The sequence below is a fragment of the Carya illinoinensis genome, chromosome 2 (genome assembly GCF_018687715.1).
Source record: "Carya illinoinensis cultivar Pawnee chromosome 2, C.illinoinensisPawnee_v1, whole genome shotgun sequence".
Lineage (NCBI taxonomy): Eukaryota > Viridiplantae > Streptophyta > Magnoliopsida > Fagales > Juglandaceae > Carya > Carya illinoinensis.
In genome coordinates this window covers 2885523-2909824 of record NC_056753.1, presented here as the reverse complement: position 1 = coordinate 2909824, position 24302 = coordinate 2885523, and the positions used below count along the sequence as shown (strand labels likewise).

The window sequence follows — 24302 nt, the reverse complement described above, 5'->3', positions numbered from 1 at the left end:
TTTCGAGAGGGTATATATATGGATGGGCAAAATATAGTTGTAAGTATAATTGTGTATTAATCTGTACATCAATATAATGTGATTAGTTAAAAAGTAAATTTTATTGAAAATAATATTAATTTAAATGTTAAGTATGAATAAATTAATATTAATATATAGATTAATATATAACTGTGTGTGTGTAATAAAATTCATAGGAATGATATTGCGAAGAGTTATGTTAACGTACATGAATTGTGTATTCTTATATGCTCTTTGCGTATTCCTAACATTTGTATATTTAAAAAAGGTGACGCTTAATTATATTAGTAAAGTAATTAACAGAGCATGTAAGAATGGCCGTAAATTTTCACATAAAATTTTTATATCGTAAAAATTAAAAGGGATTTAGGTTTATAAGAAGAGATGACGTGGTTAAGATGATGGGAGTTGGTTTAGGATTTTAATAAACAATAATAATTGACAGAAATTCTGCTTGAACTCTTACACCAAATACATCTATTTAATTAATATTTAATTTTTTTCTTTTTATTATTTTATCTTAATGTTTAAATATGTATGTACGAGGGCTCACAACATCAAAATTAGGTTAAGAATCAAGTAAGGAACCATACGTAATAATTTTGAATCGGATATCTCATTATTGATGATAAATAAATAAATAAAAATATTAAAAATCATTAGATGCAATTTAAACATTTTATATCATGTATAAAAAAGTATAAAATATATATTCATTGACTAAGTTTAACAAAAATATGATATGTTTATAATAAAAATATAATAAAAATTGAGGCTTGGTGAACACATCTGCAATCTGAAAGTGAACAGAGATATGTTTAGTGACCAGTAAGCCAAGAGAAACACGTTCACGAATATAATGATAGTCGAGTTCAATATATTTGCTCCAAGCATAAAAGACGGATTCACTATCATAAACAAAGAGCTTATATTATCACAAAATAAGATAGGAGGATTAGGTAGAGGGAGAAGGAGATGTCGAAGTAAAAACGTGATCCATGTAATTTATGGAGCAGCTTGAGCAAGGGCACGATACTCTACTTCTGAACTTGAATGAGCAACTGTAAGCTATTTTTTTGCACACCAAGAGATAATGTTACTACCTAAAAAGGTGCAATATCCTGTAGTCGATCTTCTTGTAAGTGGACAGCCAGCCTAGTCTACATCTGAGAAGCCATAGAGATCAAAAGAGCTTGAAGCTTAAATGTAAAGACCAAGATGAATGGTTCCTTTGACATAGAGTAATATTCTCCTAACTAGACTAAAATGAGCCTTTGAAGGTGCATGCATGAACTTAGATACGAAGTTGACGCTATATGAGAGATCTGGATGTGTCAATGTGAGATATTGAAGAGCACCGACTAGAGAGCGATAGAGATAAGGATCAGGATATAGTGGAGAATCAGGATCAAGTTGGTCTTCGTGCACATAAGAGTGTTGATGGGCTTGGACTCATGCATTCCTCCTCATTCTAGAATATCTATAGCATACTTGGTTTGTTGTAGAAAAAGACCACTCGGTATTGAAGAGACTTGAACTCCAAAGATATTGAAGAGCACCGACTAGAGAGCGATAGAGATAAGGATCAGGATGTAGTGGAGAAGCAGGATCAAGTTGGTCTTCGTGCACATAAGAGTGTTGATGGGCGTGGACTCATGCATTCCTCCTCATTCTAGAATATCTATAGCATACTTGGTTTGTTGCAGAAAAAGACCACTCGGTATTGAAGAGACTTGAACTCCTAAGAAATAGTGAAGTGATCCAAGGTCCTTCATCGCAAACTCATCAACATTTATTCAAATGATGCACAAACAAGTTTGGATCTACCGAGCAGCATTCAAAACTAGATTGTAAGAGGAATGAACTGAACTGATCGAACCAAGCCCTCGGGGCTAGTTTTAATCCATAAATCGCTTCGTTTTAGTGACAAACATGATCAGAAAACTCATCATCTTGGAACCCCGAAGGTTGTTCCATAAAAACCTCTTCATTAAGAAAGCCATGTAAGAACGTATTTTTAACGTCTAATTGATAAATATCCCAACCTTTGACTAGAGAATATGTCTCAGCCTTTGGCAACAAGCCTAAAAGCATTCCATTGTCCCATTAGCCTTAAGTTTAACTTTGAAGACCCAGCAAGATCCAACCACGTTCATTGAAGAGGTACAAGGAACAAGGACCCATGCATGTGTTATTCTGAGACAAAGCTGCAAGTTCATCATTCATAGCTTCTCTTTAACCACTATGAGACAAGACAACTTTGACTGCGCGAGGCTTCTTCAGTATTGAATTATAATCATGAATTAAGGCATATTTTCAGACACCTACCTGACTTTGTGTAACCATTCAAGAAGGAGAAGGTAGTACTTGAGATTGATAAGTAGAATCCATAGGAGGCATAGGTGTCAATAAAGGCTCCTTATCAGTTGCAAGATTAGTGATAAGAATTGGAGTCTTTAATGGGACATCTATGGTGGGAGGTTCCTCTATAGTTTTTGAAGAACTAGGAATTAAGCTCAGTATGGGATGAACAGAATGATGAAGCCAACTCTTTGAAAGTGGTGGCATGTGGTTCGTGCGATGGTGCAAGTGGTTGAATTGAGCAGGGAGGTGTAATCAGATTTTTTGCCATATAGACGATGAAATGGAGAGTCCTATTGAAGTGTTGCAGTAGGAATTCACTTGAATAGAAATACTATTGTAGTGAAGGCTTTTACCAAAAAATGCTTGGGTACATTGGCATGAAGCATCATGGTCATACCTAATTTTCTTATTACTTGGTGACGCTTTTCAACAGTTCCATTTTGCTCAAGGGTGTACGAGCAAGAGAGGTGGTGAACAATATCAGCTTCTTGTAGATGCTTGTTAAAGCGTTGATTGACAAACTCACCCCTTCCATCAGTTTGAATAATTTTAATGAGGGCATCAAAATGACGTTTGACGTATTTTTCAAATAGGAGAAACTGATCAAAAAAGTCAAACTTGTGTTACAAGGGAATGAGCCAAACAAACTTTGAAAAATCATCAACAATAGCTACATAAAACCGAAATTGATGCAAAGACATAACAGGGGCTGGTCCCCAAAGATCAATATGAATCTTCTCAAAAGGAGTAAGCTAGAGTTTTAGAACTAGACATAGTAAAAGGTAACTTAGACAATTTTCCTAATTGGCAACTTTCACACGATGGAGTTGCCTTATTGCAAATAAGATTAATTAATCCTAAATGTTGAAGATGCACAACCACAACAGCTTGAGGATGTCCAAGACATTGATGCCATGTTTCTTCTGAGGCAGTTCGAAATCTTGTAGAGAATAGATCTACTGGGGAAGCATGAATGGTGTACAAGTTACCCCGTTTTATTCCCTTCATCAGTACCTGGTTGGTCTACCGATTCTTTATCACAAAATCATGATTAGAAAATTTGCAGTTGATTGGATAGTCAGAAGTAAGCTGACCTATAGATAGAAGACTCCTTTCTACCTCAGGAACTAGAAGCACATCACGTAAAATTATTTCGGAAGTACCAGAACTATGAGTAGCATCACCAACATGTGTAATATTCAAGAAATCACCATTACCAAGCATAACATGATCAATACCTTTATAAGGACGAAGATTATATAAGCCACCTTTATGAGAAGTCATATGGGCAGACGCACTAGTGTTGGAATTCCATTCCTTGTTTGCCACGTCGGAGTAAAGTTGCAAAGTTGTGAAGGCTTGATAAAGATTGTCAGGTTGAACTAAATGGTTGAAGCGATACCAGCACCGAATAGCAGGGTGTCCTCACTTTTCACATATTTGACATGTGATATTCCGATGATTCTCACGATGAGATGCTGTTAAAGATGATACTTGGCCAGATTGTTTGTTGGTGGATTGATAGGCAAGAACAAAGCCACGTCCCTTGGAGGAGAATTGACCCGATTGCTTTGAATTCTTGTGATGTGATCTTTCATCATTTTTGTGGGTATAAAATGCAATGTATTGCAAGGAGTTCTAGTGTATGGAGGCTCAGACGAGTCTCATAACTCTGTAAAAGATGAACAACTTCGTTGTAAGAAGGCATAGGCAACTTGAGCATCGAGGTTGTGAAAGGTTCATAGCGTGCACCAATGCCTGTAAGAAGAGAAAAAACTTTGTTTTGGTCATTAATATGATGTCCAATAGAAGCAAGGTTGTCGCATACACCCTTGAATTTCTGAAGGTATTCATTGAGCGAAAGATCAAAAGTTTTCTTCATATAAGTGAGCCGTTGTACAAGTTGAAACTATCGCTCTTAGGAGGCTTGAGCATAGGCCTCTTTGAGCGCAACCCAGACTTGTGCAGAGGTATCAAGGCCAATGGCTTGACCAAGGGCTTCCTCTGCTAAAGTTCCAATAATCCATCCTCGAAGGAGTCGATTAGCTGTTTTCCATTTTTTGTATTTGGGTTGGGAAGAGAATTTGAGCTTGCAGTTGCTGGAAGTACAGCAGATGGAGGTTGGCTCTCTCCAATGACTCGGAGAGCTCTTGAATTTTTGAGAGACCAAGAACTTGCTCACGCCAAAGTGGATAATTTTCTGGTTTAAGTCTGAGAGTAACAAAATTACCAACATTCAGAGAATCAAAAGACATTTTTTCTTCTTCTCTAATACCAAAAAGAAAGAAGAAACGATGATGCAAAAATCTCAACACACCAAAAACGTGGGTGATTGATCTTTATTTATAGACTTTTACAATCTGTTTACATCAGTATAACATGCTAATATTTATAGAATAATTGATTTGATACAAGCTAATTTGGTGCCTTAATCTTTGGGTGGTGTCGTTTCTAGAGTTTCCAATTACAGCCAAGTCTTCATCCGAATGTATAGCAGCAACTCCAGAGTTCCCAATGAAATTCAAATCATGATTCGTGATACTCTCTTATTTGATTTCTTCAAATTCTCCGTGATACTCTCTGATTTATTAAAAAAGAGTAATGTTACGTGCAATCATAAAATATGTAAATATCGTGTAATCGATTTAAAAAAATAGGAATTTACTATTAAAAAATTAATTTTCTTTTCATGTGGGTCTAGTATTTATATTTCACTTTTTTTAAGTGATTATATGACACTTATACACTTACAACTATAATTATTATTTTTCAAAATAAAATTAAAGTGTGAAATGCAGAAATTTTATTTTGCTAATACAACATTAATTTCCAATAATGGATTTTGATACCCAATTTTGTCAAAACACTGAAAACTTAAAAGAAACTAACGACAAACAATTGTACTAAGAAAGATGAATTAAAACTATCCCCAAAATTTCTAATTGCTAGTTCAATTGTATTATACAAACAGAGGTTTTCACAAATAACATAGAAGCTAGATCTGTCTCCATTGCTTAGTTTATGCATTTACGCAAGAGTACAATATATCCTTTTAGAAAGAGGAAATAAAGCAATTACTCAAGTGAAAATGCATGATATGGACACAACTATTTTATAATTTTTACGCTCTTCAATAAAATATTATTATTTGTTGAATCCAAAACCATCAAAATCAAAATTCAAATAAATTTTAAAAATAATTATATTTTATTGAAGAGTTGCATAAAAATTATAAAATAGTCGTGGGTGTATCATTTTTCACGAGTCAAACCCTAACCGAACCACACGATGATCTTTTAGTATCACCTCAAAAATCCCAAATCTTACAAACATTAACCGAATTACCATGAATAGTGTTAGTATGGTTGCTTAAAGGTAATTCTTTTGGTTCGTTCCATTGCCCTCGCGGAACTCGTTGCTGGACTCGCTGCTTGCAAATTCCTGGCTAGACATTAATGCCATCTTTCTGAACTTCTTCATGTCGGTATTATATGCAGCGGTATCATATTCTGAGCTCCCATTTGAGCTGAAAACAGAGCTCTGGCCGGGTTTCACCCCATCTTTTAAGTCTTCTAGCAGCGATGTATCTCCCTCCAATGCACGTGCAATCTGTTTTCACATGATATAAATGCATTATAAATTATTATTCATCATCGTTTTAGAAGCATGTACGTATTGCAAGTCTTCAAATAAACATTTATGCATTATAATCTTAACATTATATATATATATATATATATATATAGAGAGAGAGAGAGAGAGAGAGAGAGAGAGAGAGAGAGAGAGAGAGAGAGAGAGAGAGGAGTAATGCTGCAAACCATATTATTAAGAAATTAATTTAAGTGTTGATAAGCTATGTCACCTCAATAGAGTGGGATAATAGTATGAGGGTGCAAAGTATTTTTATCCACACACACACACACGTCCATTCTGCTTCGTACGTAGGAGGACTTGGAGGTCCATACCTGGCTCATTTTTGGGCGCCTTCTAGCAGAGTGGCGAATGCTAGCAGCAGCACAGGCAACCATGCGCGCCATCTCATTAGGGTTGTAATTGTTCTCCAATTTTGGATCAACCAGTTCATCATATTCGCCTTCCTCCAGAGCACGAGCCAAAAGTGGTCGAGCCTGCATGCAGTTTGTCACACATTTGCAGAAAATCTCAGTACTTTGCAGGCCAAAGTTTCGAGAGGAGAGATGGGGGATGTGGGGGGTGGGGTGGGGGTGGTGTGGTTTATAAAACATATTATTGTTATTTTGAACTACAAACCCAATCCACTAAGCTATCATCCATTGTACTCGAAGGATCCACAGGTCGTTTCCCAGTTATTAATTCCAAGAGCATGACACCGTATGAGAAAACATCAGATTTTTCCGTCAACTTGCCACTTGATGCATACTCCGGAGCCAAATACCTGCATTGGCACATTATTTAGCAATCGTTGTGGGAAAATTTATCTGGCAAATAGATATATCAATTACCCCACTACCTCTGCACTAATCTTTTATAAGCAGATTCTTTTTCCATCTTAGTTTTTTGCCTATTGATCACAAGCACAAATGATCTTCCTAATATATATTAAAAAAAAAAAAATGGCACTACAAGAAATACGATTATTTGTGGCACTCCAGAACGTTGCAAAAACTAGATAATTTCGCCATAGCACACACCCTTAATCATAGATTCTGGGAGACAACGTACCCGAATGTTCCCATTACACGTGTAGATACATGAGTGTAATTGTCAGACGACAGCTTAGCCAATCCAAAATCAGCCACCTGAATATTATCATTGGAGATCGAATGGGTGATTAGATCATCATATCAAATGAAACATAAGGAAATTTGTTGCAGGTTCTACACATCATATTAGTTGCTTGGCATATTTGTGTGTAGGAGCATGGATAAAGAACAAGTACCATGGCTTCAAAGTTGTCGTCAAGGAGAATGTTAGCTGCTTTGATATCACGATGGATGATCCGAGGATGGCCTACATGCAGAATCAATCAACAAATGAGATGACTACATACACAAGTCGGGGGGGGGAGGGAGGGAGAGAGAGAGAGAGAGAGAGAGAGAGAGAGTAAATTCCTTACAATCTTCATGAAGGTATGCGAGCCCTTTGGAAGATCCTACTCCAATGCGAAGCCTAGTTGACCAATCCATGGTTGGACGACCATTTCCTGCAACCAATAAATAAACATACTTCATCTGATATCCATATGGCTCATAAGCAAAATTATCACGTAAGCTGATAAGAAAATAAGAAATCATGTTAATATCCAAGTGTAGAAATTTACTACCATGGAGGTGATATTCCAAGGTCTTGTTGGAAACAAATTCGTAAACCAGCATCCTTTGCCCATCAGCGATACAATATCCAACGAGTGAAACAAGATGTCGATGATGAACACGGCTAATGATCTCAACCTCAGCCTGAAATTCTCTCTCTCCTTGCCCGCTGCCTGATTTGAGACTCTTAACCGCAACTTCCTGTCCATTAGGAAACACACCTTTGTGCACATAACCAAAGCCGCCCTGCCCTAACAGATTGGCCTGCGAAAACCCACTTGTAGCAGCCGCTAGCTCCTCAAAACTGAAGGTACTCTTGTTGAATCCAAGTGAAATATTTGGCGAGGGAGGTGGCAAGGGAGGTTTGTATGGACCTGAGAAGCTGGAGCTCATCTCACCACTAGTTGGCATCATCATAGGGGGTGGGGGACTAGGCCAGGCACCCCCCGCAGGAGGTCCCACTGGGCCCCCTGGTGGTGTCGATAGCCTGACAACATGGTTCATACCTTGGGGACTGTGGTGCCAGCTGGGTTGAGTTGGATTGGTGTAGTATCCTCCACCTGCGCAATAAATCCTAGAATTTATATAGAAATGTACAGGCCAAATCACTCTTCTTAAATACCTTAGACATAAAATATTTTAGATACAAATAAATTATAAAAATAATTTCATAAATTAACATGCCATGACATGTTTATTAAGAGTTTGTATGCTCTTCACAAACCTACACGTATATACGTATGTATATATATCAATGTTCAATAAATTCATTTGTGATCATTGTTGAAAGAAAAAAGTATGGGAGGTGGCAGGGGGGGAATTTTGTTGTAGAATATTGTTCAATTATGCACAATAAACTTCCATGACGTCTTAGAAGCACAAAAGATGGCTATGGATATTGCACCGTTTTGTGAAGGATCTCCATAGTACTGCATCTCCATAAGACCAGGCTTTCTCTTCTTCTTCCTAAAGCAGCTTCTACAAATGAGGATCATGGCAATTAGCAACAGCCCTACCCCAACGGTTACTCCTACTATTAGGGGTAGACTGTTATTTGATCCCGATGAACTGGACGACGAGTTGTCAGAAACAGAAGATGGCGAGACTTTGTGTGGAGGTGGCGGAGGTGATCTTCCAGAAGAATGGGGCGGCGGAGGTGGCGATACGGTTTGGGGCGGCGAGGAACCTGAGCTGTTATCTGGAGGTGGCGGAGGAGAGGCATCAGAAGAAGAGGGTGGTGGGGGGGAACCATTTGATGGTGGTGGGGGGGAACCATTTGATGGTGGTGGCGACGAACCTTTTGATGGTGGTGGTGATTGTGGCGGCGGCGGAGCTGGTTGTGATTTTTCAGGTGGTGGCGATGACTGTAAGGGTGGTGACGGTGGCGATGATGGAGAGGGTGGGGATGGTGACGATGATGGAGGTGATGAGGAATTTGATGATGAGTTCGATGGGGGTGGAACGGCCTGTGAGGGTGGAGAGTCCGGCGACGAAGCAGTCGTGGAAGGCGAAGGCATTATTAGGTCGTGAACTTCCGGCAAGGATTAACGTTGAAGTTTATGCCGGAAATTAACTCCACCTCTGCCGCAACTGCTCGTCTCAACGATGGGAAGCCCCTGAACAATATGAAAATTAGTTCCAGAGAGAGAGAGAGAGAGAGTTATGAAAAACAAACCAATGACAATACAACTTAAAGCAGCGTAAATTGCATGAAAAAATACATCAATCAGCAATGAGAACACTGTACGTGAGCACAAAACTTCCAACTGATCAAATGTTATGTACGTACGCTGTGTTTCTTTCTTAAATCGGGGGTACCATCAAATTACTCAGACTTGAGCCTTTTTCATGCTCTAATGTCGTTTTCTATTCTATTAGACATGGAGAATTCAGGGTAAAATTCCCTTTTTTTTTTTTTTTTGTTAAAAACGATGAAGATAGAGAAAATGTTTTCCTTAAAAAAAAAAGGTACCTGATTGAAGAAGATAGGAGGGTGATCTCAAAGAAAAGATAGAGAAAATCAGTAGCATATTGGAATTTCCATAATAGTAAGGAGACGCTGTCCTACCCAATGGCCTCCTACAAAGCAGGAACTCTCTCTCTCTCTCTCTCTCTCTCTCTGATCTCCAAGTAAAGTTTGAGCCTTTTGTTTTGCCAACCCAAACTTAGTTCGAGTTGGTTATTCATTCTGATGGATCAAATTATAACAACCTATAATTTTATTAATTCAGGTAATGAAAAACCAATATTAGCTTCAAATTAAATATAAAAACTACTCTCTCCACATTGCACGCTTGTCTTCACACTTCGTAATAAAAACAACCTCAGACCACAAACAATTGATCAGGATGACCTGCAATCTCGTACTTTCCCCTAAACGTATATATAGACATTTATACATCAAGTTCCAAAAGAGAAACAAAGAAAGAAAGTTTTCTTAACCATCATTCTCCTTGAGAGATGCGAATTAACCATCAATATCATAATGGACGACTTAGACGCTTTACAAAATGTGTTGTTTCTAGCTACCGCACTATAGTATTGTTAATTTTTTAGAAAGATTAATGTTGTTTTTTATAAATCTTATCATCTTTAATTATTTTAACCACGTGGCAGATGCGTCATTATATAAGTGATTAACGTATAATACCACTTAAAATTTAACACATCCACAAGTATTACCATGGATAATTCTTGCATGAATTGTGAGTATGGAAAAGCAACTACTAGAGGAATAAGTCCAGTTTATAAGATTCTAAAGTGGGTTGTGAGTACGTAAGAGATTATGCCTCGGTTTTGATCTTCTATGGCTTTTGAGAGAGAGAGAGAGAGCTGCATAGCAGAAGGGGGTACTCCTCCCTCCCAAGAAAAAAAAAAGACTTCGAAAAAGACTGCAGCTTGACCTGGGTTGCAGTACTTGGGAGACCGTTTGGACTCGGATATCTCATACGCTAGTCGTGATATATAGCACTATCCTAGTCCATTTCGGGATATAAATTCGGAAGAAGACTTTGTAAGCGAAATGGATAGCATCCATTTATACAACGTTAAAGAGGAAGGCTCATATATACTCTCGCGCGGCAGCTTTAGTTCGTTTCTTGCATTAACTAAGATCATCCATTTGGTGCCAAACATGAGTTAATTTTTAGTACTTGGAAATTTAAATCTGATAACTGAGATGCATATCATCATTTGACAGTTGCCTCCTGAGGATTAGATCATTTTGAATTTAACTGCATGCAATTCTTCAATAGAACAAACCACGGAGACTATTTTAGTAGTTTAGCCATGATTGGGTACTGGTGGATCCAATTGTCTGAAAAGATTTTGTTCGATGAGACAAAGAAGTTGCCAACAAGTCAAGTTGTAATATTGCTTATTAACAGGAGCTCCCAATCGACTGCCACTTTTAAGCTGAAGCTCGAACATGCTGTACTGCCAGTATGCCCTGAATAAATTAAGCTGCCTACTAAACACTGAGTACACTTGGGGTATGCTAGGAATATTAGGGAAGCTTGGTCAGCATTTCAAAAGATCGAGTCAAGCAGGACGAGATCAAAAAGGGATTGCTAGTACTAGTTATGATAAACGCGCATCAACTTACTAAAGAACTCATCTCAAAGGCTTCAACATTAAAAGCGGGATCGGAGCAGATTCCCCACGTAAACAGGACAGTCAATTAGCAGAAGAACCCACTTGGGGAACAAGAAATTCAGATAGAGATCGCAAGGACGAGAAATATGTGTACGTGTAGAAATGGCAATTGACTTAAAAAAATAAATAACATGACAACTTGGACGAAATGTAACCACAGACTAGAGATAGAATTATAGTGGCCTACACCCCATTATCCTCTTTAGAGAGAGAGAGAGAGAGAGAGATCAGCCAAAGCACTGGTCCGCCGGGAGAGGGCCAGGGATGTAACCCTGCTCAAAATACTGCAACCCGAACACTACGAGAATGGCGAGCAATGTCAAGTATGAGAGACCTTCAACAGCTCCCAACAACCCAAAAGGACCATTGGGAAGACCAGAACCAGTTTTGGTTTTGGTGTACAAGGACCAAGCTACAATTCCCACAACAACTAAATAGCTCACGCCTTCTAATGCACCTATTGAACCCCCCGGCCCCGGTGGGAGGCCGCAACCTGTTGTCTTGAGCGTGTAGAGAGACCAGCCTATCACTGGCGTCGACACTAGCCCACCGGCTATTGCTGCTTTCTCTATAACACCGTTGCCGCCGCTTTCACTGCTCTCTTTTGCCATGCCCAAGAGTTTGAGCGGAGCGTACGATCTTGCTCTTCCATGTGTTGAGTTGAAGGGGTTAGATCGTGGGGATGATAGGGAATTTGATGCTGGTGAGTACAATAACAACATCTTTGAGGCTTCCATAAATATACTGCTACCGGCGCCGGAGTCAAGTTTGAGAGAGAGAGAGAGAGAGATAGGTACCACTGCTAGTTCTTTACTACTGGTTTGTATATCATAAACGAAGATGGACATGTGATAACAATCGTAGCACCTTATCCACTTTTGTTGTTGCGTTACACTTTTATAAGAGGCTTACATGTGGTGTTACTTGAGCATGGACTCAATCGGTAGACCCCCCACATCATTTAACCTTCATATCATCCAACACGATTATGTTCGCCCATGTCTCGTACCAACGGAGTACCCTCTATCTAATTAGGAAACATAATCGAAAATTATGTTTTACATGTTATAAACTATCTTGAATTGTATGATCACATTTATCTAGTCGTCAAATACATAGTACATAGTACTAGCATAGTGAGTTGGTCGACATATGCATAGTGCATAGTACTAGCATAGTACTAGCATAGTGAGTTGGCCGACATATGCATAGTGTATAGTGCTAGCATAGTACTAGCATAGTGAGTTGGCCGACATATGCATAGTGCATAGTGCTAACATAGTGCAGCATAGTAAGCTAGCATAGTTCCCTTTGTACGCCTATATATATCGTTGAATTCTTTAAGAAATTCATAAGTTTCATAACCTTTCTGAGCTCTATCTCTTTCTCTCTCCTTTTAAAAGTTTTATAATACGTTATGGCTTTCTCTTTTCTATGATTTCATAACACGTTATCAGCACGAAAGTTCTGACGATTTTGAAGCTAGTAGTCCTCAACTTCAAGTAAGTTTTTTAATATATTTTTATATTCCTGATTTATATATGTAAAAAATATCAAATCTTACAAAATTGGAATTCGTTGCTCTTGACATTTCTGGAAAAAATTATTTATCTTGGATCCTTGATGCTGAGATCCATCTGGATGCGATGAACCTGAGAGATACAATTAAAGAACGAAATCAAGAGTCCCTGCAGGACCGTGTTAAGGCAATGATTTTCCTTCGGCACCATCTTCATGAAGAATTAAAAACTGAGTATCTAACTGTGAAAGATCCACTTATTTTGTGGAATGATTTAAGGGAGAGATATGAACACCAGAAAACTGTAATCCTCCCAAAAGCTCGTCATGATTGGATGCACCTGAAGTTGCAAGACTTCAAAAGTGTTAGTGAGTATAACTCTGCACTCTTTAAAATTAGCTCGCTATTGAAATTATGTAGTGAAAAAGTCACTGATGATGACTTGTTAGAGAAAACATATACTACTTTTTATGCCTTGAATGTGCTCCTGCAGCAGCAGTATCGAGTGCGAAAGTTCAAAAAATATTCTGAACTTATATATTATCTTCTATTAGCTGAGCAAAATAATGAGCTTTTGTTAAGAAATCACCAGTTACGTCCTACTGGTTCTATATCATTCCCTGAAGTGAATGGTACTAGATTTACATCATTCCCAGAAGCGAATGGTACATCTTTTCAAAGAAAACGAGGGCGTGGACGTGGTAGGAAAAACTATAGAAGTAGAAGTCCTAGAAGTGACCACACTAAAAGGGACAATAATATATATACACCGTACCACCAGAAGTGGTTCAACTCAGAGAAGGGTAAAGGTCCCCAAAATAAATTTTTAAAGAAAGATGAAGATGGATGCCATAGATGTGGTATGACTGGACATTGGGCTCGTATCTGTCGTACAGATAAACACTTGGTTGACTTATATCAATCTTCTATAAAAAAAAAAAAAAAAAATTGAAACAAATTTTACTGAACCATCATATGCTTTAGATTCTATAGATAGAGAAGATATTACAAGTCTTGATATTTCTGATTTCTTTGAGGATTCTAGTGGTAGAGTTGATCATGAAAGTGTTCCTTTTTAATTAATGTATTTCCTTTATCTTATTATAAAATATTTTTATATTCTGCAATATTTTGTAGTAATGAAAGTTTTATTTATTCTTTTATACTTGTTATAAATTATTGATGATATGATTTATCTGAGAATGGAAATGGAGAATCCCTGAAGGATCGCCCTAAATCAATAATTTTATTGAGTATCTCATATGAGTGATACTTGTACCAAAAACTCATTATGATTTATGCACCTGAAGTTGCATAATTGAAATTGTAGAAAGAATATATATTTGAATGAACATCTCGAATGTGCTCCTGAAGTAGCAATATCGAGTATGCTCCTGAAGTAGCAATATGAAATGCAAACGTTCACAATATATTCTAAATCTGTATCAGTGACTGAGCAAAATAATGAGCTTTTGATAAGAATCATTATTCACGTCTTACTAGATCTACATCATTCCCTGAATTGAATGATAATGAATTTATATCATTCTATTCCCTGAAGTGAAAAGAATGATGCGTTTCATTCAAAGAAACTAAGAGATTGGACGTGATAATGAATATCTTTTTGGGCCAGAAGCTCGTATTGGAAAAACTGTAAGCTTTCTCTTTGAGATCATATTATACAAATTATTGAATCAAATATTATGATGCATCAAAAGGTGATATGATTCAAAATATTTGTATCTTTTCATGGTTATCTTGATCATCCAAAATCAATTACGATAAGTCAAATGATTTTCATATGGACGTCCATAAAAGAATCAGAAGATTCTTCTACTATAAAGTTTTACCACCAGAAATGAAAAGAAAAATTTGCTTGAAGCAAATAAGATGAAATTATTCGACGTTATCTTGATTATCATATGTGAACCAGAAGTTCAGATGATAATTAAATTTTAGATACAATAAGATAAAAATGTCTCATATTCTAGCTGCTAAAATCCCAGCGAAGATTGAAGTCCCTGTAGGACAATTAAGAAATTCAGCAGTCTAAAGACATGTATAAAGGCATGTGAGACTTATCGATACAAAAGATAGAGTATCTCAAAAGAGAAAGGCACAAATAATTTGGTGCTCCTGAAGAGGCCATACCCACAAAACAAGTAATAAAGTCCATCCAAATTCTCTGTATAAAATTCTCCTATATAAACTCTTGAATAGTACCTCCTGAAAAGGTTTTTAATGAAAATGTCTTCCCTTGAAGAGGGACAGGTACCTGAAAATAACGAGATCTCGTTATATTTCATGAATAATGGAAAAATTATGGATAGAAATAAAATTGTTGTCGACAATGTATTTCCATATGAGATGGCAATTGACATTACCAGAAGTAATGATGAAAGTGAATCAAGAATCGTCGAAGAATAAGACGTAAAATATTGGCCAAATTTGAAAGAAACAATTTCTGCAAAATTGATTCACTAGTAAAATATGATGCATCGGGACTTATAGTCCAAACACCTAAAGAGTTGATGCTTGTTGAATGTCAATGGGTATTTATGGAAAGGAAATAAAAATGTGATATATAAATCACGAGTCAGTTTCTCAATTCCTGCAGAATTGATATCACTAAGTAAAATGTGATAAATATGGACTTAAAGTCCAAACACCTAAAGATGTAATTTTTTTTAAATATCAGTGGATATTTATATATATGATATAAAAAGTCTGAAACTTTTAATATGAAAATGTGATATAGAAATCACAAGTTAGTTTCTCGAAGAAACAATATTGATATGATTTTAAAGTGGTTGAAATCATATTGAGATTTTTATTAGCTTGAAAGTTACCGAGAGTTTGGATATGCATGATTACCTGCATATTTATATGGATCATTGGATCATGACATATATATGAAAATCCCTGAAGGATAGAAAATGTCTGAAACTTCTAATATGAATACATCTGTAAATATGTATTCTATCAAGTTTCAAAAATCCTTATATGATCTAAAGCAATCCAAACGCAAATGAAAACAAGCTATTATTGCAGTTTATATATATGATTTAAATGTCATTGAAGCTCCAGAAGAGCTCATAAAAACTGCACATATTTGAAATATAAATCTGAAACCCTTGCGGCTTCAAGGGAAAGATGAATGATATTATTAGTTATGAAATACCATCTTTTAATACAATTAGTATTTCAGATTCATATTATGGGTTTGATATAAAGTGTGTATTATTAAAGAAGAAATAAAAGGAAGCACACAAAACATCTACCAAAAGATAGAAACACAAATATGAATATTTGTAAAATATTATTTTATTCTCTTGAAGCAAGAATTACAAAAATTTGAGACACTTTGCATCATTCTTCAAATGCTCTTGTTCTTCAAGAATCTGCATAGCATCCTTATCTAAAGGGGTGGGCAATCGAAAATAAGATTTAAGCAAGAATTTTAAATTTCTATTCTCTTTTTTTATTGATTCTATCTTCATGTTAGACTCCAGAAGTAGTCGCTGAAGTATAGCAATATTCTCGTGGAGATTGTCAACTCCACAAGTTCTAGATTGCAGTCGCTGAGAAAATGCAACAATGGATGATGAGTATCGGGTACCGAGACTCACAAGCTCATAAATAGCTTCATTATCTGACCTACGAGTCAGATCATTATATTGCATGATAGCACCTGTGGTAGAAGCAGGAACAGCTGATGAACGAGGTGCAGAATACCTCATATATTGACCCTGAGAAGATTGCTGAGCCATTGCAGAGAGAGATTGCAGGATAAGAATGCAGAAAGAGATTGTAGAGTAAAAATGCAGTATGATTACAGAAAAGTGAAGAAGATGAGATGCGAATGAAGATGAACTGAATATCTCTTTTATAGAGAAAATTATGATACAGTTTCTCTCGTGAAGCAAGAGAAAAGAGATGGAATATAGCTTCATAATTCTGCGGCGCCTGACAGCATGCCTGACAGCACGCCTGACACCTACAGAGGAGTTGAAAATCTGCGGTGCTTGTCTGATCTTAAAAGGCTGGCCACCGTTTTTATTAAAAAATAAGGTTAGCGGTTTAATGTTGATGAATTGTCCACTAACTGTGTTATTTACAAGAACTCCAGAAGAGTACAACTCCAGAAGAGTAGTGATGAGCAGAAAGATCCAGTTGTGATTATTTTATCAACATGGATCAAGTCCACAGTTAGTTAGATGTACAGATGCGAGTTATCTTTCAGATACACACAAGTAGATCATTGCAATTCATGAGAAGAAAGTTGAAATTGATATCAAGAAGGTACGGTCAAGTAAAAATCTGGCAGATTTATTCACTAAAGCATTACCAACTGCAACATTTAAGAAGATTATGCAGAACATTAGAATGCGGAGGTTTGAAGACCTGTTATCATGCACTTTTCAGGGGAAGTAATATCTTGAAGACTTGTGCTGATTGTACTCTTTTTCCTTCGCTAAGGTTTTATCCCACTGGGTTTTCCTTTGCAAGGTTTTAATGAGACAATCCTAAAGCACTCGGCGATACACATGAATACTGTACTCTTTTTCCTTCGCCATTGGTTTTTTCCCACAGGATTTTTTCTTGGCAAGGTTTTAACGAGGCATATTCTTTAAATATGGTCATCCAAATGGGAATTGTTATAAACTATCTTGAATTGTATGACCACATTTATCTAGTCGTCAAATGCATAGTGCATAGTGCTAGCATAGTACTAGCATAGTGAGTTGGTCGACATATGCATAGTACATAGTACTAGCATAATGAGTTGGCCGACATATGCATAGTGCATAGTGCTAAACTAACATAGTGAGTTGGCCGACATATACATAGTGTATAGTGCTAGCATAATAAACTAGCATAGTTCCCTTTGTACGCATATATATATGTTGAATTCTTTAAGAAATTTATAAGTTTCATAACATTTCTGAACTCTATCTCCTTCTCTCTCTTTTTAAAAGTTTTATAATACGTTATGGCTCTCTCTTTTCTATGATTTCATAACATTAAATAATTTTTAATCAGATCGAAAAAAAAAAAAACCCGAACTATCAATTTCTACCGCGTTACATCCTCGAGACTATCAAAACAATTATACAAAACAATTATACTTTTGTACATACTGTTAAAATCTGAACATTAAAATAAATGAAAACATAACCTAGTACAATCAAAATTGAGCAAGGAACCACCCAAGTATGGGGGCCATGCTAATACAGGTACATAATGTAACTATATACTCTTGACGGGGGATTGACCGTTGAATTTGGCATCTTACGTGAAGGGGAAGATTGACCGTTGAATTTGTCTTCATGCACCTGTAGGCTGTAGCTGTCAGGCTTGGCCTGGGTATGGCATAGCTGCTTTGGAATAGCTCATACAAGCTGTCGAGTTATGAGCCGTGCGCGCGCGCGCGCAAGGTTCTTGAACGCGAAACACGCCGTATTACTGCTACATAGCTCGGGATAAGATTAGTTAACTAACATCAGCTGATTAGGCTCGTGAAAAAAGCTTTGCCAGCCATGTGAAAGTAAAGCCGCATTCATCGGATTTATTAAGCTTAGCTGGAGAAGTGGCTAAAGTGGGTCGTCCGCACTGACAGACACGGCCTCGCTCTTCTTAGGTAGAGATAATTATATATAAAATTGACTGTCAGACAGACATCCAGCACCCGCATCCAATGCAAGGAAATACAGAGGGTTAAGCTGAGCAGCTTCACCAATATAATTACGCTTCCCACCGTTGGATCGAAGATAGATACCCAAGTTTCCAGGACGCATGTCACGCTATCCCAGCATCCGTAAAATTTCCATAATTCTATTGCCACCTGGCCTACTTCCCTGCAACAATAAAATTAAAAATAAAAAAAAAATAAAAAAGAAACGTACAAACATTACACGTCATAACGCTTAAAGCCCACTTGTTTGAATAAAAACACGAGTATCTACAAGAGTTTTACAACCCAACCCCCTCGCTAGCCCTTTTTTCCAAAAACTGCACGGGACCGATTAAAAAAGATCAAAATAAATTCCAGTTTTCTCTCTCTCTCTCTCTCTGCGTCACCTCCTAATAGTCCTCTCAGAACCGTTCGTAACTGCCATTTGAAAAACAGAGCAACGGCTATATCAGCGGGGACAAACAACTAACGGTTTTTTGAACTAAACATGGTACATTTCCATTCCCTAATTGTCCAAGAAGGTGGCCAAAATCTCTACCATACTACCAACCAATCTATCTAATGTGAGGTTCACCTGTTTCCATGTTTGAAGGAAATTTTAACATAACATTGGCGACATAGGAGATTTAAGCTGAGTGCTAACGAAGCTTCTTCGATGACTTGCTGCAGTCGACAACATCGTCTTCTTCTTCATCATCCTCGCCGATGTCATCCTCCTCTACATCTTCATCCCTTTTCCTCTTAAGTTGCGAAGACGAGGGAGGCACCACCTGAATATCGTTGTCATCCTCAACTTCTTCCTTCTCTTCAGAATCATCATCTTCATTTCCCGGTTCCATCACACTACCTCCGGTGTCACCTTCTTCTGCCTGCCCCACTGGTTGAACTAAGTAACCAGCACCATAGTCTTCCTCCTGTCATTCAAGCAAAATTCTGTGAGTTCAAAAGCGAAAATCAACAGGACCATCCATATCTGAACCTTGTATAAGATATATCTGAGATCCATAACTGAAAATCTATCAAAATAATCTCATTAACGGAGCAAAAATTCAAATAAACAAAAGAAAAAAAAAAGAAAAAGGCTTAATATCACCAGAAAACACACAAGCTTCAAAACAAGGAAATCAAAATCACTTAAAAGAGGTCGTAAATAAGAGGTTTATATTGTCATGGAAAAGAGAACTGATCCTTGAGAGAAACATGATACCAAACAATACCATTTTTAACAAATACAAAAAGTTGCTAAAGATGCCAAACGAAAAAAGGCCAAATACAGTGAACGCATCTACAACCCATACAAGTATATATCCAACAAAATTGAATAACATTTTAATTGAAAACATTAAGTACAGAAACATTTAGAGAAAAAAAATCACATCTAAAAAAGGCACTCCACCAAGAAGTACAGCATGTAAAGAGATCATCCACATTGATCAACAATCTCTTCCAGTTAAATGGTGCGCAAAGGTAGCCATGTCAGTTGACATGATCTAATCCAGCTTGCATCAAAGCACATTGACAACATTAAATTTACCAGAATTTGCTCGTCAAGTTTCCAAAAACACCAAATCCCACCAAAAACATAACTGCATATAGCAAAAGGCACAAACAATGTTTGACCAAGTATGTGGCGGATATTATGGTCCTGGAAAACCAGGGAAGAATAAGATCAGAGAGAGAATTAAAACTTTAACAATCCATACTATGGAAACCTGTAATTATGATGCATTGATGTTTCAACATAACAAACATAAAACATTGTTATGAAGAGATGAGGTAAAAGCATCTCATGTATGAGGAACGTTACCTTCATTCTTTATGTAAGGTAAGAACTAATAATATCGTGAAAAATAAAAAATCAACACAATTGCGTGTACGGGAAGACTTTAACACTGTCTTCTACCAAATAAATTTTGACATTTTAAAAATGCATGTTATGGTGAATCCAGAAACTACTTGCCAAAACCCAAGATGGTTGTTTGCAGCATTTTTAAGATCAGCACTTGCTTAAGACAGAAAATAGCATGAACCAACAGGATATCATAAATTATCCCCTCTTGCTCTTATGACGTATTTGCTGGATTAAGGTTTCTTTAAGAGATACTCTTGGAAAGGGTTAAGTGGAACCATTTCCAAGAGTGCAGAAATGGTTCCTAGAATCCTACTTGACTCCTGGTGCATTAGCCAATTAGGAGGGAAAAAAAACACTCAAATTTTATAGGACCATGAACGGACTATGGAAGAGCTTAATACTTATGGCCACAGCGTTAAAAATGGATCCTACTTGTCTTATACGATGTATTAGGAAGGAAATAAGTAGATGTCTCTCTTGCATACATCTTGTGAGCCCTCTTTAGTAATGATTTCTTACTTGCCACAAAACAAAAGAACACTGTGAAAACCAGAAAACCTATCTTGCCCCAAGATTGTTCCTTTTATAGAGATTATATATTACAAAAAAGTCTAAATAGCTCAAACTGAGGAAGAAAACAGAACAGTGCATGCTTAACAACCTTTTCAGGCATTATACAGAAATACGCCTGGGGCAACAGATGATAGCACATGAAGCATACAAATAGCAATTATCTATTATAGCACTTTAACATATCGAGCAACAAATGATAGCAAATGAATGCAGAATAAACATTCCTTTGGCAGATGGAGAAGATTACATGTAAAATAAATGACGAATCAACAAAACAGTCTGTAAACGGTTAAAGTGGATTTGTTGAATATGATAACTAACTTAAAAATGCAACGGGATTCAAGCAACAAATCCAAATTAGAAGTATAAGTAGTCACTAGAAATAAAAGGCATGCACTAGCAATATACACAGCAATTTGAGGACAAAAACCACCACAGATTTAAAGCCAATTTTCCCGCAAATAAAAGGGAATCTCACCTCCTCACCCTCTTCTTCGTCCTCAAACTCCACGTCTTCTTCAACACCATGCTCTTCCTCCCCAGTCTCACCATTTTCATCCTCGTCCGCATCATCCTCACCCTGCTCATGCCCATCAATCTCCCCTTCCATGCTTATCAACCGCCCCGTAATCTCCAGCTCTGCAAACTCCCCCTCGTCATTGTCCACTTCCTCTTCTTCATCTTCATCATCCTCGTCCTCCTCGTCCTCATCATACTCAACCCCATCTTCCTCATCATCACTGTCCTCAATCTCATGCACCTCGACCACATCGTCATCGTCACCCTCCTCGTCGATTTCCTCCCCTGACTCATTGTATTCATCATCATCGCCGTCATCTTCATCCTCATCAGCACCCTCGCCCTCCACATGCTCATGCCGAAACCCATTTGCCTGATGATTTGGCCTGCTCACTCTCCTCGCCGTTTCTGTCTCTTCCTCATCGGCATCGCTCTCTTCATCCTCGTCAACGTCGACAACTCCTTCCATCCCCTCACTGTGTCCGTTATTCATTCCATAGGGCCGATCCTCGCCGTCGATTTCGCCACTCCCCGGGTCATCCTCCTCGTCGTCTTCGTCTTCCTCCTCGTCATCAGACTCGGGCCGCTCGTTCTCCTCCGCATCCATCTTATCCAAATACTTCAACGATTTGATCAACCCAAAAACCCTAGATCGATAATCCTTGACCCGCGTAACGGGGCACTCATAGAGATCGAGCGAGATGAGCTTGAGCGGGGCGAGCGGGGCGAGATCCTCGATGTACTGAATCCGATTGTTGGAGAGGTCTAGGTCTCGGAGCGAGTCGAGGCCAGCTTCGACGAGGAATTCGAGACCGCAGGCGATCCTATTATCGGAGAGGATGAGCTTCTGGAGGCTTCGGAGGCGAGGGAACTGCTCGAGGGACGAAACGCCGATATTGGCAATAGATAGGTGCTGAAGGTTCTGGAACCTTTCAAGGAGACTCGGAGGGGGCAGCCGACCTTGGACGCACTTGACCGCGCCGTCTAAGGTTAGGGTTCGAGCAGAGGCGTGGTCGGTTTGGCCGTCTAGCGCTGTCTCCACCGCCCGCTCCCAGATCTCGTCCATCAAATACGAAACCCTATATCTCATACACCCAGTTTCCAAAACAAAAGCCTCTAAAAACGAATCGTTTCAGAGCATGGAGAGAGAAAATTTCATAACTCTGTAAAATCGATACGAGACTCAATAGCTATCCCGTGACCCCGCTTAAAACCCTAGAGATTTTTTGGGGAGACGTACGGACTCTTTTCTTCTGCAAGTTCGAGATGCACAGACCAACCCTCTCTCTCCCTCTCTCTCTCTCTCTTATATTCTCTCTCTATTCGCTATTGGTTAAAATTGGGAATCGGGATAAACCCTCCAGAGGAAGGGAAGGCCGAAGGTGGCTCTGAGTCTCTGACTCGGGAGGTGCGTGGGCTAGGGTCGGGTTCGGGTGGGGTTAGGCTAACCAAAGAGCCCTCAGTCTGGTCGAAATGTGTGTTTGAGTTATTGCGGTCTGGACCGTTGGATTGGAAAAGGCACGCATCGATGACGTGGAATGATGGAAGGTCGAGATTTGGGGTAAGTGTGTTTTCTTTCTCAATTCTCCAGAAGGAAGGATCGTCCCCTTTCCTTGGGTGTCGAATACAAAATTTTAAAATTCGTTTCGGAGAAAATTCTAGTTGAAACGTTAGGACGAAATATTTTAATATTTATATGTTTTAATGTATTATTTTAGAATTAATTATATATTATATATAAATATTTATATATATAAATTAATAATTAATAAAATAAATACATATATATGTAAGTGTGTATTATATATATGTGTATATATATAAAAAAATTGAAGATTTATAAAATGAATATATATTAAAAAAATTACAAACTTGAGTTAAGACATAAAAATAAAGAAAAAAATTTAAAGAATAGATAAATTATTAAAAATAATAATACTTAAAAAAATAGAGAATGAGGAGACATATTTAAAATTATATAAATATATTTTATATTTAGAATGAATTAAATACCATTTGAATTTAAAATTTATAAAAATTCCATTTAAATATAAGAAAATTACAAAAATTGTCCAAAACGGAATGAAAATCGAAACGTTCAATTCTGACCAAAATGACCGGAATTTGATCGGAATGGTCGAAACGGCATTGAAATGACCGGAATCTAAAGCGAAACGAAATCGGGTGGTAAAATGTACCAAACATTACATCGAATGGCAAATTCCAGCCATTCCAACTGAAACAGAACGAAATTCAAAACCTTGGTCAAATATCGGGACAGTTAGAGATATGCCTCTACTTTTCATATAAACTACGAGTTTGCCATTACATTGGACCGTTGTTTTGGATATGAGGTTATCTCATATCATCTTAATTGATTTATAACAAAATGAAAACATTACAGACAGATTTTACATAATAATATGACACACTGATAATATGTCACGTATCTTTTTTTTTTCCCTTTTTCTCCCTTATCTCTCTGTACATTTCCACTCTCCTCATTTCCCGTGCCTCTCTCTTCCCCTTCTCCGCACCAGCCATGGTGGTGAGGGACCACCTCAAGGTGGACAAGAGTTGTCAACAGTCCAAGCAACATAGTCGGTTAGGACATGGGAGTTCACGGCAGGGGTGGGATCGCAGCTTGCCGTGCACATTTTGTGCACTATGGTTGGTTGCGGTGTGGTCGTGGTTGCGTGGCCAGCGTCCGATGGCCAAGGTGGTCGCAACGTGGCTAGGGTGGGCACACTCGTGTGGCTGGGGTGGTCACAGCACAGGTCACAGAGTGGAGAGGTACAGGGTGGTCGCAACGTG

General features: G+C 37.8%; 3 protein-coding genes across 6 annotated transcripts; all 3 read right to left on the bottom strand.

Annotated features, from left to right (window-relative positions):
• Positions 1-4680: 4680 nt before the first annotated feature.
• LOC122301962 (proline-rich receptor-like protein kinase PERK4) lies at positions 4681-9793 on the bottom strand. Of its 3 annotated transcripts, XM_043113305.1 has the most exons (10): positions 9649-9793; positions 8581-9292; positions 7688-8236; positions 7481-7567; positions 7304-7374; positions 7087-7163; positions 6655-6799; positions 6351-6512; positions 5731-5994; positions 4681-4965 (listed from the first exon to the last, which is right to left on the bottom strand). In XM_043113305.1, the coding sequence occupies exons 2-9, from the start codon at positions 9191-9193 to the stop codon at positions 5755-5757; spliced, it is 1944 nt and encodes a 647-aa protein (XP_042969239.1). In that variant the 5' UTR covers positions 9194-9292; positions 9649-9793; the 3' UTR covers positions 4681-4965; positions 5731-5754. The 3 variants fall into 3 exon arrangements, with proteins under 3 accessions (XP_042969239.1, XP_042969237.1, XP_042969238.1); XM_043113303.1 differs by lacking the exon at positions 4681-4965 and having other exon boundaries at positions 5299-5994; XM_043113304.1 differs by lacking the exons at positions 4681-4965; positions 9649-9793 and adding an exon at positions 9466-9614 and having other exon boundaries at positions 5299-5994.
• Positions 9794-11355: 1562 nt separating this feature from the next.
• On the bottom strand, positions 11356-12213 carry LOC122296979. The gene has a single exon (XM_043106771.1). It carries the CDS (start codon positions 12176-12178, stop codon positions 11558-11560), a length of 621 nt encoding a protein of 206 aa, XP_042962705.1. The 5' UTR covers positions 12179-12213; the 3' UTR covers positions 11356-11557.
• Positions 12214-17959: 5746 nt separating this feature from the next.
• Positions 17960-22916, bottom strand: LOC122296974 (acidic leucine-rich nuclear phosphoprotein 32-related protein-like). Of its 2 annotated transcripts, XR_006238601.1 has the most exons (3): positions 21448-22916; positions 19119-19458; positions 17960-18707 (listed from the first exon to the last, which is right to left on the bottom strand). XR_006238601.1 is itself a non-coding variant. In XM_043106767.1 (2 exons), exons 1-2 carry the CDS (start codon positions 22576-22578, stop codon positions 19183-19185), a joined length of 1407 nt encoding a protein of 468 aa, XP_042962701.1. In that variant the 5' UTR covers positions 22579-22916; the 3' UTR covers positions 18761-19182. The 2 variants fall into 2 exon arrangements, 1 of the variants encoding a protein (XP_042962701.1); XM_043106767.1 differs by lacking the exon at positions 17960-18707 and having other exon boundaries at positions 18761-19458.
• Between the last annotated feature and the right edge of the window lie 1386 nt (positions 22917-24302).